This window comes from Hyperolius riggenbachi, chromosome 6 (genome assembly GCF_040937935.1).
Source record: "Hyperolius riggenbachi isolate aHypRig1 chromosome 6, aHypRig1.pri, whole genome shotgun sequence".
Lineage (NCBI taxonomy): Eukaryota > Metazoa > Chordata > Amphibia > Anura > Hyperoliidae > Hyperolius > Hyperolius riggenbachi.
Genome location: NC_090651.1, coordinates 112757671 through 112773614, shown reverse-complemented (window position 1 = coordinate 112773614; position 15944 = coordinate 112757671). Strand labels below are relative to the sequence as shown.

Genomic DNA, 15944 nt, shown 5'->3' with positions numbered 1-15944 from the left:
TACCAGCTTTGGAAATCCCTAGTTAGCTGCAAACTGGAATAAAATAATTCGTAGTAACAGTAAAAAAAAAAAAAAAAAAAAAAAAAAAAAAAAAATTGTATAGCACTAATCCATACTTATGGAAAATTTATAATAAAACCCGAATTTCCCTTAAATCATTACAGAGACTAGGAGAAAGCTCTAGTGATACATCACACTGTGTATACCTTAGTAAAGGCCTTCATAAGTAATGCAGAGAGTAGAAACATTAGCATTCCCTTTTGCATTGTTGCTTTCAGTTGGAAATCATTTAAGCCACTCTTCACAGCACACCAGATCTGCCACAGAATGCTATGGACACAATGATCTGCCCCTCTGGCAGACATGGCTGTGGAATGTGAGCTTGTATACAGCTACACCATATGCCTGCTTATCTCTGATGCTCACTGAGTCTTCAGAGCAGGAGTCAGCCACATGACCTGCCAGGCAATAGTTTATTTTCAATGTGGTTTACATCACCATTTCCACATGTTTGAACACCATGGCCTTTATTGCAGGAAGAGAGCAAGTTCACATGAGGCCAGCCTGCAGCCTTGTGAACTACAGCAGAAATAGCTTTATGTATCAGCCAATCCACCAGCGCTGAAAGCAATTAACCAGCCATGGGAACTGCACTAAACTTATGCACCCTTTCTGGTTTTCTTTAGCTTACTCCACAGGAGCCATTCTTTATCCAATCTTTCATTACACTTGTGGGCAAGGGATTGCTCTGATCGATTTTTTTTTAAATCAGCAATTGTTGTACGTTAAAAAAATAAATGAATAAAAAATGTGCAGCACTATGTTTAGGGAAGGTTTGTAATGAAAGTAGCGCAACATGCTTCACACAAAGCAAGGCTGTATGAGCACATCACACCCTGAAAACATCTGTAGTACAATACAGGGCAAACAATTGCATATTCCTACAACATCTGTATACGACCCCCATTAACCGCTTCTGGACAACAGTAATGAAATCTATGCCCTGTTTTTGGCAGTTTATTCCTGACAGGGTGTAGATTTCAATTACCACGCCGCACCGACCGCAACTCTCTCCCTCACCGCAGGCCTCTTGCTCTGCTGTTGCTATGACGGCAGAGCTCTGTGAGCCGGTCAGGAGCTGATTTCACTGGCTCCTGACCCCATGAACACGGTGAGCCAATCCCATTGGCTCACACTAATGACAGGGTCAGAAGCTAAAGAAAACGGTTCTTGATTAAATTGTATTTACTTAATCTTCAGCCCTATAACACTAACCTGAAGGCTCTAATTTAGCCATGATCCTAGAGGTAATACTATTGTACCATCAAAGCAATTATAGAGTGCAAACATTCTGTATTTAAAGGGAACCTAAACTGAGGATATGGATTCTTCCTTTTAAAATAATACCAGTTCCCCGACTCTCCTGCTGATCCTGTGTCTACTTTTAGCCACAGCCCCGAACAAGCATGCAGATCAGGTGCTCTGACTGAAGTCAGACTGGATTAGCTGCATGCTTGTTTCAGGTTTGTGATTCAGTCACCACTGCAGGACTGCCAGGCAACTGGTATTGTTTGAGGGCTCGTTCCCACTGTTGCGACGCGATTTCGGCCGCATTCCGACGCTTGTAAAAACGCATGCGGATGAGTTTCCGCATGCGTTTTTACCCGCGATTTCGCATGCGATTTCGCATGGCAGGGTGCCATGCGAAATTAACCATGACACTGCCAGGGCTAAATAAAATTGAAAAAGGTGCGAAATCGCACGCGAAATCGCGGGTAAAACGCATGTAACAAACGCATGCGTTTTTACTATTAAATACATTAGCGGCGATTCGCACGGATTTCCGACGCAGGCGAAATCGTTGGCTCTTTTGTGCGTTTTTTTCACGCTGAAAAAAACGCACCTCAACAACGCTACAGTGGAAACAGGCCCATCCACTTGCATTACATGTGCGGATCTGCATGCGTTGGACGCATGCAGATTCGCGATAGTGGGAATGAGCCCTTAAAAGGCAACATCCATATCCCTCTCAGTTTAGGTTCCCTTTAAAGATGGGGCTATAAAACTATGCAAAATAAGACTTAAACTGATCCTCCCCATCAACTTACCCATGCCTACTGCATCTCTGATGGAGGAAAGTCCAGAATCCAAAACAAACAGTTTCACTGTCAGTTGGGGAGACAAAAATATGCAGTTAGACACAGAGGAGAATGGAAGTTTGTAAAATATTCATGGTCACTCCAATCTTGCCTTACATGCAGAAAATACTGAAACAATTCTAAACAGTACACATAGTCAACACCGGGCTACAGAACAGCTTTGAAAACTAAAGTATTTCCAATATATAATAAAGTTATATCCTTTTTAATTGTACTAATAAAGGCTTGTCCAATAGGACTTAGTGTTGCGCAGAAGTCAGATTACTGAATCAGTAAGTCTCCCTTCCAGTTGGTGACCCCATACCCACAAGATCAAGATCTCAGACAAATTAATTATAGGAGAGCCAACAGTCTGGGACATTTATGTAATGCTAAGGCCTCATTCACACTTCTCAGCACAGGTGGCCGTGAGATAGGATTGCAACACTCGCGAACCTGCGCTGCAGTGCGTTGTGCTGCTGATCCCATTCACTACAGTAAATGGATCAGCACTGCTGTTAGCAGAAATGCATGCAGCATGCGATAGAGCATCACAGCACGGAACATCAGACAGTGCAGTCTATGCACCTCTGATGTTCCTGCGGGTCACACACGCCTCAGGCACAACAGTAGAAATCACAGTACTGACCAGAAACTTTCATCTCCTCTCTTTCTTCAGGGTTTATGGTTTCCATAGCCTGACTAACAGCACATTCCAGGCTCTCTGGAGATTCCTACATCACAAGAAAAGAGAACAGAAGTTTAGAACTAGAATTCTTCCATTGACTGATCACAAATGTGTTCTGCAGCAAACAACATATATGCCATGTACAGTTATGTCCATGCAATACATGCATAGATCACTGACTCCTTCCAGAGACAGAGCCTTATTCACCAAGGCTCTCCCGAGGTTTTAACTATACCTGTAACTTAAAAAGAAAAAAAAACAAAAACACAAAACCCCACTAACATACTTACTAGATGCTCTAGAGAGGTTTCCCCAATCCTCTGTAACCCCTCTGCGGCCAGACGGAAACCTATTCACAGCTGATCGCCTGACAAGTGGAAACAGTCCCATCCACTTGTATTGGCTATGCGAATTCGCGATAGTGGAAACGGGCCCTAAAGGTTTACTTTAAGCTAGAGAGCATGCGTATACATTACCTATGCACAGTCTGCTGAAGGATTTTAGTTATTAACTAATACAGTTTAAAGGGTAGAGAATTTTTCTTCAATATATCAATACTATACAAGCCACTTTGCAATTTGAAGTTATTAATTACCTTTACATTTTACTCAACTATGATTTTCCAGATATGGCAGATGATTCTCAATAGGTTTACTGAAGGAAGATGAGCCATGCTGTTTGAGGTTGCACTTGTTAAAGCAGCCCCAGTGCTATATAAAGAAAGCAGCTATTTACTGTCGCTCATTCCGAATAATTTGACAGGAGTAGCCGATCATGGAAAGTGCATGTTGCTCACCAGATATGTTGTTGGTTTATTCTTAAAGCGGTATCATCACCATAAAAATCAAATTTCAACAGCAACTGGTCTGAGTGTATTAAGTGATAAAGATGCTAATCCTGCATTCAAAACTTTTTCTGCTGTTATGATTTGGAGTTATCACATACTTAAAGTGGAACTTCAGCCAAAACAAACATACTGTCATTAAGTTACATTAGTTATGTTAATTAGAATAGATAGGTAATATAATTTTTTACCCACCCTGTTTTAAAAGAACAGGCAAATGTTTGTGATTCATGGGGGCTGCCATCATTGTCATGGGGGCAGCCATCTTTTTGGATGAAAGGAGGTGACAGGGAGCATGAGACACAGTTCCAACTGTCCTGTGTCCTGATAACCCCTCCCAGCTGCATGCGCTAGGCTTCAAATGTCAAATTCAAAATGTGAAAAAAAAATAAAAAAATTTGCACCAAAACAGCAGAACGAGAACATCAGAAATCCCATCATGCTTTGCACAGCATCAGGGAAAAAAAGCCCGGGCAGTTTTCTTCTGTGCAGCTAAAAATGAGGCTTGTATAAGAGTAAAAGTTCTGATGCTGTGAAACTTAAAGAAACACCAAGCCTTTTCAGTGCTGCTGAGTCGATTTTAAGTCTGGAGGTTCACTTTAAGGAGCACTGGCCCTTTAGTAGTCGTGCCAAAGAATTGCATGCTGGGGGTTGTTTTTATCTATAATCTATTCCTCCTCTTCCCTTTATTTCCCTGCCAGCTGCTTATCTGAAACCTAATCCCCTACTCACTTGTGTTTACAAGCAAGGCTGACGCGACTCAGCGATTGGCGGAGACAAGAAAAAAAAAGTAAAGGGCAGAAATGACATCACGAGTTAGCCTTAACTGTGGGCAAAAGACATGGCTCCCACCAGGAGCAGAATTCTCGTCATTTACTATATAACATTCACTGAAATCAAAACCTGGACAACCCAAGTTGTCATTATACAGCTAGTCCCTCCCTGTGCTCGGCCCTGCGGGACTTCCTCCCCCCCCCCCCGGCTCTGCCCCGCAGGACTTCCTCCTCCCCCCCCCGGCTCTGCCCCGCAGGACTTCCTCCTCCCCCCCGGCTCTGCCCCGCAGGACTTCCTCCTCCCCCCCCCCCCCCGGCTCTGCCCCGCAGGACTTCCTCCTCCCCCCCCCCCCCGGCTCTGCCCCGCAGGACTTCCTCCCCCCCCCCCCCCCCCCGGCTCTGCCCCGCAGGACTTCCTCCTCCCCCCCCCCCCCCCGCTCTGCCCCACAGGACTTCCTCCCCCGGCTGGGCTGCAAGGGCCCCTCAAAATTCATTTTATTATTTCTTAAAATGGTGTCATTTTAAAAAAAGTTAAGACTAAGACACGGTAACTACAATAGCTTTGCTACATGCTGAGCTGCTGTCTGAATTAAGTTTAGCTTTATACACGGTATTCATATTTTAGTTGGTGTTTTTTTGACTGGCTTTGTAAGCTTCATCCTCCAAAAAGGACAATTGAACATATTTTACTATGTTCATATAAAAAAAAAGGAAATTCCAGAGGTATTGTTAGCACCGAAAACTCTGTTCAAATTAGGATGTTATTCAATCTTTTCAGTATAAAGTCTGTTGGCTAAAACACACTGACAAGCCAGGCCTGGGCAAAAATAACTGTCTGGAGTCTGGACAGGAACAATAGGACTATTGCATACCAGCCATCAAACACTGACATTTCCATTCACTGCAGAGTGACTGACTGCCTACATGGGTGCTTGGTGCTGCCCCCAATATAAACAGGCTGGTTCTGGTGCAGAAAATGATTGTTTATTATAGAAGGACACAGTGCAGGGAAACCCCAGCACAGCATAGGCCCTTCACAGGAGGTGTGACTGCACATAGCTTTGTCCTAATACAATGCTGATAGGTACAGCAGGTCAAGGATTCTCAGCTTTCTCCCGAAATTTAATGGAGAAATCGTGGCGCAAGTTGCTACAGCAATCACCACTACTTGATTGATTACTGATCTAGAGGTCATTGATCACTTGTGCATCGCTAGCTTAAGGTGACCATACACTAATAGATGGCCACCAAATTCAACCTTCAGATGGATCCCTCTCAGATCAAATTTGATCTGAGAGGGATTGAATCCTTCCATTCACACTGGCAAACAGAGTTTTGCGTGGGTGATTTTACAGCAATTAAAGTGGTAAAATCACTGTATGCTATCGCAATTTTTGAGCGATCGCGATTAGTACTTTAGCATTCTAATCGTGATAAAATGCTGCATGTAGCGCATTTTGCAATTGTTGCTAAATCGCCAGTGAAATGCCATATAGCTAGTATTGCGCTAGCGCTTTAAAGAGAATCTGTATTGTTAAAATCGCACAAACGTAAACATACCAGTGCGTTAGGGGACATCTCCTATTACCCTCTGTCACAATTGACGCTCCTCGCCGCATTAAAAGTGGTTAAAAACAGTTTTAAAAAGTTTGTTTATAAACAAACAAAATGGCCACCAAAACAGGAAGTAGGTTGATGTACAGTATGTCCACACATAGAAAATACATCCATACACAAGCAGGCTGTATACACCCTTCCTTTTGAATCTCAAGAGATCATTTGTGTGTTTCTTTCCCCCTGAAGCTATCTTCCACTGAAGTGTCAGGCTGTTTCTTCCTGCAGAGTGCAGACAGCTGTGCCTGTATGTAATTCCTCAGTATGTGAAAGCCCAGCCAGCTCAGAGGAGGATTTATCCAGCTTGTAAAAGATAAGAGAGAAGAGAGAAGCTGCCCTAATCTAATTAATACACAGGCAGTGTGCAGAGAGGGGCCTGGAGGGGGGAGATGCATCACAGAACCACAACACTGAAGAACTTGGCAGCCTTCCAGACACAGGCTGACAAGTCTGACAAGAGAGAGATAAGTTGATTTATTACAGAGATGGTGATAGTAGAACGTGCTGCAGTAAGCCAGAACACATTAGAATAGCTTTTGGAAGTTGTAGGATGATAAAAAACAGGATGCAATTTTTATTACGGAGTCTCTTTAAGAAGCGATAGGTAGCGATTAGCAGGAATCACCAGCTAATCGCCCCAGTGAGAACGGGCCCTAGATCTCAACATGCTTTACATTTGCACAGAGCAATAGGATGAGGGTAGGAACAATTTTGCTATTGATAACGGATGTTGATGTAAAAACGCATTGAAAGTCAAATGTTCAAAATGTGGGCAGTGTTGGTGGTGGTTGAAATGCTCTGGCATACTAAATGCAGCCTGCTACATGCAAACTTACCAGATTTATAAAAAGGCAAGTAACACCTGATACAGTTACACTTGTCCAAATCCCACCTGTTACTGAAGACATACCATACCTACAATGGCAATAATGCCAACTACAGGCCCAGGGAGATCCATAGCATTCTCCAAGCACGCACCAATTAAGAGTCACTGAAGACTGACCTCTGCCTTTTGATGGGCAGCAAAAAGGTAATGGAAGTTTGCAGAAACAATAAGACACCTGTACATTGTACATTTCCTCTGCAGCAATTCAAAAATGGACATCAGCCAACTTTCCCTGCAATAAATCTTGTGCTTGTGATATGACCACAAAGTTACAATTACGCTATTAAAGTGGACCCAAATTAAACATACAAGATTTCAGAAATAAAATCTATTTTCTAAATTATAATAATAAATAGCAGCCTTTTTTCAGCTGCATGATGACAAATATAAAATATTTTACATTTATTGGAGGAACCCCTCCCTTCCTTTCATATTGCCGGAACAGAATCCGGCAAACTGGTGGAGTAGGTGGTGTCTGGCAAAGGAGGAACTGCTAATGGCTGCCACCTGTACAACCCTAGTTATGAAGAGAGAAGGGTGAAAAGCATGCACTGAATGCTCATAGGCTTGAAGGAGTGTTTATTTATCTTTGTATGCGTCAGAGTGGTGCAACTAAATATCTTGAAAAAAAAATGTTTGGGTCCGCTTTAAGTTTGCTGGAAGCAGAAATCATTGCCAACTATACAAATCCAGGCCATGCTACACTTTATCCCCCGAAACTGAAAGAATGCCACCAATAGCACAACATAACCCGTGCACACCATGAAATGCACTCGTTGAGCTAGAACAACCGATGACCTATAACTGCACTTCAGACAGAAGACAACTCAGAAAGACGGCCTGGTACATATTACCAAGGTTTTGTGTTTCTAAACTAAGGAAAAATACTAACGCGTCAATGGTAAGACATTTAATATAGACATTATATATACACAATATATAATGTTAACATTTTAGATATACTATAATCCACTTCTAAGGGCCCACCTGCCGCAAAAAAGGCACATTTTAAAAGGCAGCCATGTAAATAAGATCTTTTGTGCAGCTGTGCTTGCCTGAAGGAGAGTTCCTATCCATACAGGTTTGAGCACCCCATTTTGTTTTATCAGAACTGCAGTCATACAATACCTCACTGCCTACTTCCTGTAAACTACCACCTTCTTATGCCAACTTAAAGAGACACTGAAGCGAAAAAAAATATATATGATATAATGAATTGGTTGTGTACTATGAATAATTACTAGAAGATTAGCAGCAAAGAAAATATTCTATACTTTTATTTTCAGGTATATAGTGTTTTTTCTAACATTGCATCATTCTATAATATGTGCAGATTACACAACACTCAGCATTCAAAATGAGTCTTAGCAGTCTGAAGTAATGACCTCTCCTCTAGCAGAGGAAAAGTAAACAGTCCAGGAACAGTTGAGATAATAAAAATCAGATAACAGCCCTCTCCACCACTAACTAAAGTCAGAGAGCTTAATGGCTTGTTTGCATAGAGATAACAACTGGAGTTTCTCAACTCTTCCTGTACTGGAAACAATTACATTGATGTATCTGATCTTAATGTTTTATTTCTTAGCTGTGCTACACATACAAATCATAATATCATCATTTTTTTTTCCGCTTCAGTGTCTCTTTAAGCTATACTAATTTGTATGAATGTTGAGAAATATAGTAAATGCAGCCAAGCCATCCATTGGACTTCCAAGCAGAAAAGCAAACAAATAAGAATCTGTGGTTGTTCCCTCTGCCAAACAATGGAATGTAACTATGGTTGCAAGGAACGGTAATTTTAATATTTGGGCATGTATGGAGCACAATAGCTAGATGGAGACTGAAAAGGAGAGGCAATTTTAATAATACTGTATTACAAAATGGCTTGTGTAGCAATATGTCTGTTTCTGCCAATGACAGCGGCGTTACGTTTTATGTGCAGAGACCAGCACTTCTAGTCATGGAAGGTATTAAGCATTGTACAATTTTCATCAGATTGACGGCTCTATTAGATAATTTCCGAGCGGTCCGATCGATTTTGGATACTTTATGCTAAAATCGAGCAGAAACAATTTGGACGTCTACACAAGATGCAATTTCTCATCAGATCACAGGTCGATCTGATGGAAAATGGTACCAGGCTTCAGATTGACACAATCACTTCTATAACTGCAGTCTCTTGCCCCCTGTTCACAGGCTTATTAGGTGATGAAACTGGGAATGCAGATTGGCTTCTAGCGCTGACAGATTACCTGTACAAGTTCTGGGGTGACTTTTGAGCTCCATTCATTCAGTATAGTTGCGATGCAATCACCCAACTGTTAAAAAAAAAAAACAAAAAAAAAAAAAAACACACATTAGTACCATAACATTAGATAAAAAAAAAATTATAGCTAATCAACAGTATGCCTAAACACTGGAAAGAAGAAAAATAGACTTGTGTCCCTCGTGAAAGGAAACAAACAGGGTCCAGAGAAAGGGGAGGGGCTTTTAAACTTTTTGGGCCTTGTGTTTCTGCAGGGGGAGGAGCCAGTGATCTCTCCTTAGGCTGTCCTGAAGGATGAATGTGCAAAACACAAGTATCTTATTGTACAGTAATTGATAGTGGGTAGAAACACATGCATGCACAACAATGCAAACCAATGTATGAAAAATAAATGCAAGGGATAACAGATATACAGTATAGACTCAGAGGCATACTACAAGCGTGAAAGGGTCCTTGCTTAAGTTTATAATTAACCCCCAGACAGACAACCATTGGAAGAAGTGCACATTCCAGTCCATTGAAATGCAAGAATTTATTTATTCTAGGCAAACTTGACACAAGGAAGGGGGGGGGGGGGGGGGGGGTGGGGGGGGGGGGGGGGGGGGGGGGGGGGGGGGGGGGGGGGGGGGGGGGGGGGAATGGGCATGAAAATATTTTAAATTGTCAGATTGCAAAAGAATCACACAGCACCACAGTCGCTATGTGATTAACTAGATTTTGGATAGGAGCTCGCACACACAGAAATGATAGCAGACATGCCGATTGCAATCGAGAAAAGTCAACACGCATATGCATCCCAATAATGACAAGGTTTGCCATGGTTTCCATTCGCTTTTAGTACCTGGCGTATGGTGATCTGCAAGTGATCAGATTGCAAAATGCTACCAGTGGAAAAGGACCCTTAGGGCTCATTCACACTACAGAAGTCACACAAACGCCATTTCATGCATGCGTTGCCACTGCACGACCATCGCATGGAATGTATGTCGTGGTGCACTAAACAGCAAATGTTACCCATTGGGAAATGCGTGTCATGCAATAAAAAGTTCCCAGGTGCGTTACATCATAACGCCTGGGAACGCACAGCTGTAATGTGAATGGTAACATGACAGTCTATGGCCTTTCATGTTGCCATAAGGATCGTACACCATTTGCACTGTGTCAAAACTGACAGTGCAGCACAGAGTGTGAATGAGCCCTTAGGGCTGGTTGCGATAACTAGAATACAGCTGATGCTGGGCACACACTACTCTAATCCAGGGCCACTTGCCTATGAAGTTCCTCAGGGTTCTGTGCTATCACCATTACTTTTTGCAGTCTACATGCTCCCACTGGGCAAAATAATCCAGAACTATGGCCTAGGATACCATTTGTCAGGAACCGGCCCGCGGCACGCCTGCGTATACGGTTCCCGACTGCGGGTTTTACCAGATCAAGCGGGGAGCAGCCTTATTCGAGCTACAAACAAGGCTGTGACCCCTCAAAAGCTCCTTACTGCCACCTCTAGCGGTTTGCTAGACACGTCCACTCGGCTGTCGAGTGCTCAGCATGCAATCCGCGTTTTCGTATTCGGGTCAGCTTTGCGATTTAGGCCGAATACGGGAACGCCACGAACACACACGCACAGTTGCAATCTTACACTGTAGTGAAGCAAAACCACTAACAGTCGTTCCGAACGATACTGTTAGCCACTCTGCTGTCGAGCTACTCGCACTGGCGTTTTCGTACGTTGGGTCAGCTGCGCGCTTTAGGCCAACGTATGACAAACGCCCCCACACACACAATGCAATTACAATCTCATATGGTAGGGTTGCTCACGTACAATTAGGCATGGATTTATACACAGTTGCACTTCAGTCTCTTCTAGGCTATGAGTGTTAGTTTAGTACAGCAGAAGTCAAGCTTATTAAATAACGATTTAATATTCCAGGAAACCGTGGAACAGTGCAGAAAGTAATATATACAAAAGATGTACAAAAAACAAAGTAAAAAAAGTATAAAGTAAAAAAGTTACAAGAATACACAAGAGGATAATTGCGTAAAAATAAAAATGGAGATTAAACCGTTACCAACTTGAAGGTCTAAACGTTGTTGGTGGGAGCACGCCGTTTTTTCGACCAGGAGTCGAGATCATCCCTAGCTATGCGCTATCTCCAGGAGAAGATACCTGTGACTGTCCTGGACTAACTTAAATAGTCCGAAGTGTCCCCTGGGGCATTTAATGTCCAGCCCCCAGGAACTAATGCAATTTCCCCATTTGTAACATCACCGAACGCTTGTCCTAGTCTTCCTGTGATATGCGAACTTTGAAGGGTTCCTGTTTTAGCTTTTTGAAGGTTGCAGAATTCAACAGGTAAGATTGTATCCTAACAGACATCAAAAGGCTTCCTCAACATTATTTCCTAGCATCAAAGCTTTCCTGTCTCCGTTTTTAAAGTCTGCAGAGATTTCCAACCCCTTCCAATAGATGTAATTTACAGGATATAGTTTGCACCTCCACAAATAATTCAATTTCCTCACAATGAAATAGTGTTTAACCACTTGAGGACCTAGGGCTTTCTACCCCTTAAGGACCGGCCACTTTTTTTCCATTCAGACCACTGCAGCTTTCACGGTTTATTGCTCGCTCATACAACCTACCACCTAAATGAATTTTGGCTCCTTTTCTTGTCACTAATAAAGCTTTCTTTTAGTGCTATTTGATTGCTCCTGCGATTTTTACTTTTTATTATATTCAGCAAAAAAGACATGAATTTTGGCAAAAAAATGATTTTTTTAACTTTCTGTGCTGACAGTTTTCAAATAAAGTAAAATTTCTGTATACATGCAGCGCGAAAAATGTGGACAAACATGTTTTTGATACAAAAAAACCCATTCAGTGTATATTTATTGGTTTGGGTAAAAGTTATAGCGTTTACAAACTATGGTGCAAAAAGTGAATTTTCCCATTTTCAAGCATCTCTGACTTTTCTGACCCTCTGTCATGTTTCATGAGGGGCTAGAATTCCAGGATAGTATAAATACCCCCCAAATGACCCCATTTTGGAAAGAAGACATCCCAAAGTATTCACTGAGAGGCATAGTGAGTTCATAGAAGATATTATTTTTTGTCACAAGTAAGCGGAAAATGACACTTTGTGAGAAAAAAAAAAAAAAAAAAAAAAAAAAGTTTCCATTTCTTCTAACTTGCGACAAAAAAAAATGAAATCTGCCACGGACTCACCATGCTCCTCTCTGAATACCTTGAAGTGTCTACTTTCCAAAATGGGGTCATTTGTGGGGTGTGTTTACTGTCCTGACATTTTGGGGGGTGCTAAATTGTAAGCACCCCTGTAAAGCCTGAAGGTGCTCATTGGACTTTGGACCCCTTAGCGCAGTTAGGGTGCAAAAAAGTGCCACACATGTGGTATTGCCGTACTCAGGAGAAGTAGTATAATGTGTTTTGGGGTGTATTTTTACACATACCCATGCTGGGTGGGAGAAATATCTCTGTAAATGACAATTTGTTAATTTTTTTTACACACAATTGTCCATTTACAGAGATCTTTCTCCCACTCAGCATGGGTATGTGTAAAAATACACCCCAAAACACATTATACTACTTCTCCTGAGTACGGCGATACCACATGTGTGGCACTTTTTTGCACCCTAACTGCGCTAAAGGGCCCAAAGTCCAATGAGTACCTTTAGAATTTCACAGGTCATTTTGAGAAATTTCGTTTCAAGACTACTCCTCACGGTTTAGGGCCCCTAAAATGCCAGGGCAGTATAGGAACCCCACAAATGACCCCATTTTAGAAAGAAGACACCCCAAGGTATTCCGTTAGGAGTATAGTGAGTTCATAGAAGATTTTATTTTTTTGTCAAAAGTTAGCGGAAATTGATTTTAATTGTGTTTTTTCACAAAGTGTCATTTTCCACTAACTTTTGACAAAAAATAAAATCTTCTATGAACTCACCATACTCCTAACGGAATACCTTGGGGTGTCTTCTTTCTAAAATGGGGTCATTTGTGGGGTTCCTATACTGCCCTGGCATTTTAGGGGCCCTAAACCGTGAGGAGTAGTCTTGAAACGAAATTTCTCAAAATGACCTGTGAAATTCTAAAGGTACTCATTGGACTTTGGGCCCTTTAGCGCAGTTAGGGTGCAAAAAAGTGCCACACATGTGGTATCGCCGTACTCAGGAGAAGTAGTACAATGTGTTTTGGGGTGTATTTTTACACATACCCATGCTGGGTGGGAGAAATACCTCTGTAAATGGACAATTGTGTGTAAAAAAATCAAAAGATTGTCATTTACAGAGGTATTTCTCCCACCCAGCATGGGTATGTGTAAAAATACACCCCAAAACACATTATACTACTTCTCCCGAGTACGGCGATACCACATGTGTGGCACTTTTTTGCACCCTAACTGCACTAAGGGGCCCAAAGTGCAATGAGTACCTTTAGGATTTCACAGGTCATTTTTGTTTCAAGACTACTCCTCACGGTTTAGGGCCCCTAAAATGCCAGGGCAGTATAGGAACCCCACTAATGACCCCATTTTAGAAAGAAGACACCCCAAGGTATTCCGTTAGGAGTATGGTGAGTTCATAGAAGTTTTTATTTTTTTGTCACAAGTTAGGGTGTAAAAAAGTGTCACACATGTGGTACCGCCGTACTCAGGAGAAGTAGTATAATGCGTTTTGGGGTGTATTTTTACACATACCCATGCTAAGTGGGAGAAATATCTCTGTAAATGACAATTGTTTGATTTTTTTACACACAATTGTCCATTTACATAGAAATTTCTCCCATCCAGCATGGGTATGTGTAAAAATACACCCCAAAACACATTATACTACTTTTCCTGAGTACAGCGGTACCACATGTGTGACAATTTTTTGCAGCCTAGGTGCGCTAAGGGGCCCAACGTCCTATTCACAGGTCATTTTGAAGCATTTGTTTTCTAGACTACTCCTCGCGGTTTAGGGCCCCTAAAATGCCAGGGCAGTATAGGAACCCCACAAGTGACCCCATTTTAGAAAGAAGACACCCCAAGGTATTCCGTTAGGTGTATGGCGAGTTCATAGAAGATTTTATTTTTTGTCACAAGTTAGTGAAAAATGACACTTTGTGAAAAAAAACCAATAAAAATTAATTTCCGCTAACTTTTGACAAAAATAAAATCTTCTATGAACTCGTCATACACCTAACAGAATACCTTGGGGTGTCTTTTTTTCTAAAATAGGGTCACTTGTGGGGTTCCTATACCGCCCTGGCATTTTACAGGCCCAAAACCGTGAGTAGTCTGGAAACCAAATGTCTCAAAATGACTGTTCAGGGGTATAAGCATCTGCAAATTTTGATGACAGGTGGTCTATGAGGGGGCGAATTTTGTGGAACCGGTCATAAGCAGGGTGGCCTTTTAGATGACAGGTTGTATTGGGCCTGATCTGATGGATAGGAGTGCTAGGGGGGTGACAGGAGGTGATTGATGGGTGTCTCAGGGGGTGGTTAGAGGGGAAAATAGATGCAATCAATGCACTGGGGAGGTGATCGGAAGGGGGTCTGAGGGGGATCTGAGGGATTGGCCGAGTGATCAGGAGCCCACACGGGGCAAATTGGGGCCTGATCTGATGGGTAGGTGTGCTAGGGGGTGACAGGAGGTGATTGATGGGTGTCTCAAGGTGTGATTAGAGGGGGGAATAGATGCAAGCAATGCACTGGCGAGGTGATCAGGGCTGGGGTCTGAGGGCATTCTGAGGGTGTGGGCGGGTGATTGAGTGCCCTAGGGGCAGATAGGGGTCTAATCTGATAGGTAGCAGTGACAGGGGGTGATTGATGGGTAATTAGTGGGTGTTTAGGGTAGAGAATAGATGGAAACACTGCGCTTGGGTGGTGATCTGATGTCGGATCTGCGGGCGATCTATTGGTGTGGGTGGGTGATCAGTTTGCCCGCAAGGGGCAGGTTAGGGGCTGATTGATGGGTGGCAGTGACAGCGGGTGATTGATGGGTGGAAGTGACAGGGGGTGATTGATGGGTGGCAGTGACAGGGGGTGATTGATGGGTGATTGATAGGTGATTGACAGGTAATCAGTGGGTTATTACAGGGGAGAACAGATGTAAATATTGCACTGGCGAATTGATAAGGGGGGGTCTGAGGGCAATCTGAGCGTGTAGGCGGGCGATTGGGTGCCCGCAAGGGGCAGATTAGGGTCTGATCTGATGGGTAACAGTGACAGGTGGTGATAGGGGGTGATTGATGGGTAATTAGTGGGTGTTTAGAGGAGAGAATAGATGTAAACGCTGCGCTTGGGTGGTGATCTGATGTCGGATCTGCGGGCGATCTATTGGTGTGGGTGGGTGATCAGATTGCCCGCAAGGGGCAGGTTAGGGGCTGATTGTTGGGTGGCAGTGACGGGGTGATTGATGGGTGATAGGTGATTGGCAGGTGATTGACAGGTGGTCAGTGGGTTATTACAGGGAAGGACAGATGTAATTAATGCACTGGCGAATTGATAAGGGGGGGGTCTGAGGGCAATCTGAGCGTGTGGGCGGGTGATTGGGTGCCCGCAAGGGGCAGATTAGGGTCTGATCTGATAGGTAACAGTGACAGGTGGTGATAGGGGGTGATTGATGGGTGATTGATGGGTAATTAGTGGGTGTTTAGAGAAGATAACAGATGTAAACAATACATTTGGGAGGTAATCTGACGGCGGGTTTGCGGGCGATCTAATGGTGTGGGTGG

General features: G+C 42.9%; 1 protein-coding gene across 1 annotated transcript in view; it reads right to left on the bottom strand.

Moving 5' to 3' along the window:
* Positions 1-15944, bottom strand: part of GCLM (glutamate-cysteine ligase modifier subunit) — a 58354-nt gene that overhangs the window by 24917 nt on the left and 17493 nt on the right. The window contains exons 2-4 of the mRNA XM_068239775.1: positions 9196-9261; positions 2788-2872; positions 2109-2165 (exon numbers count right to left, since the gene is read on the bottom strand). Coding sequence (XP_068095876.1) covers positions 2109-2165; positions 2788-2872; positions 9196-9261 — 208 coding nt within the window. The remainder of the gene's footprint in view (positions 1-2108; positions 2166-2787; positions 2873-9195; positions 9262-15944) is intronic.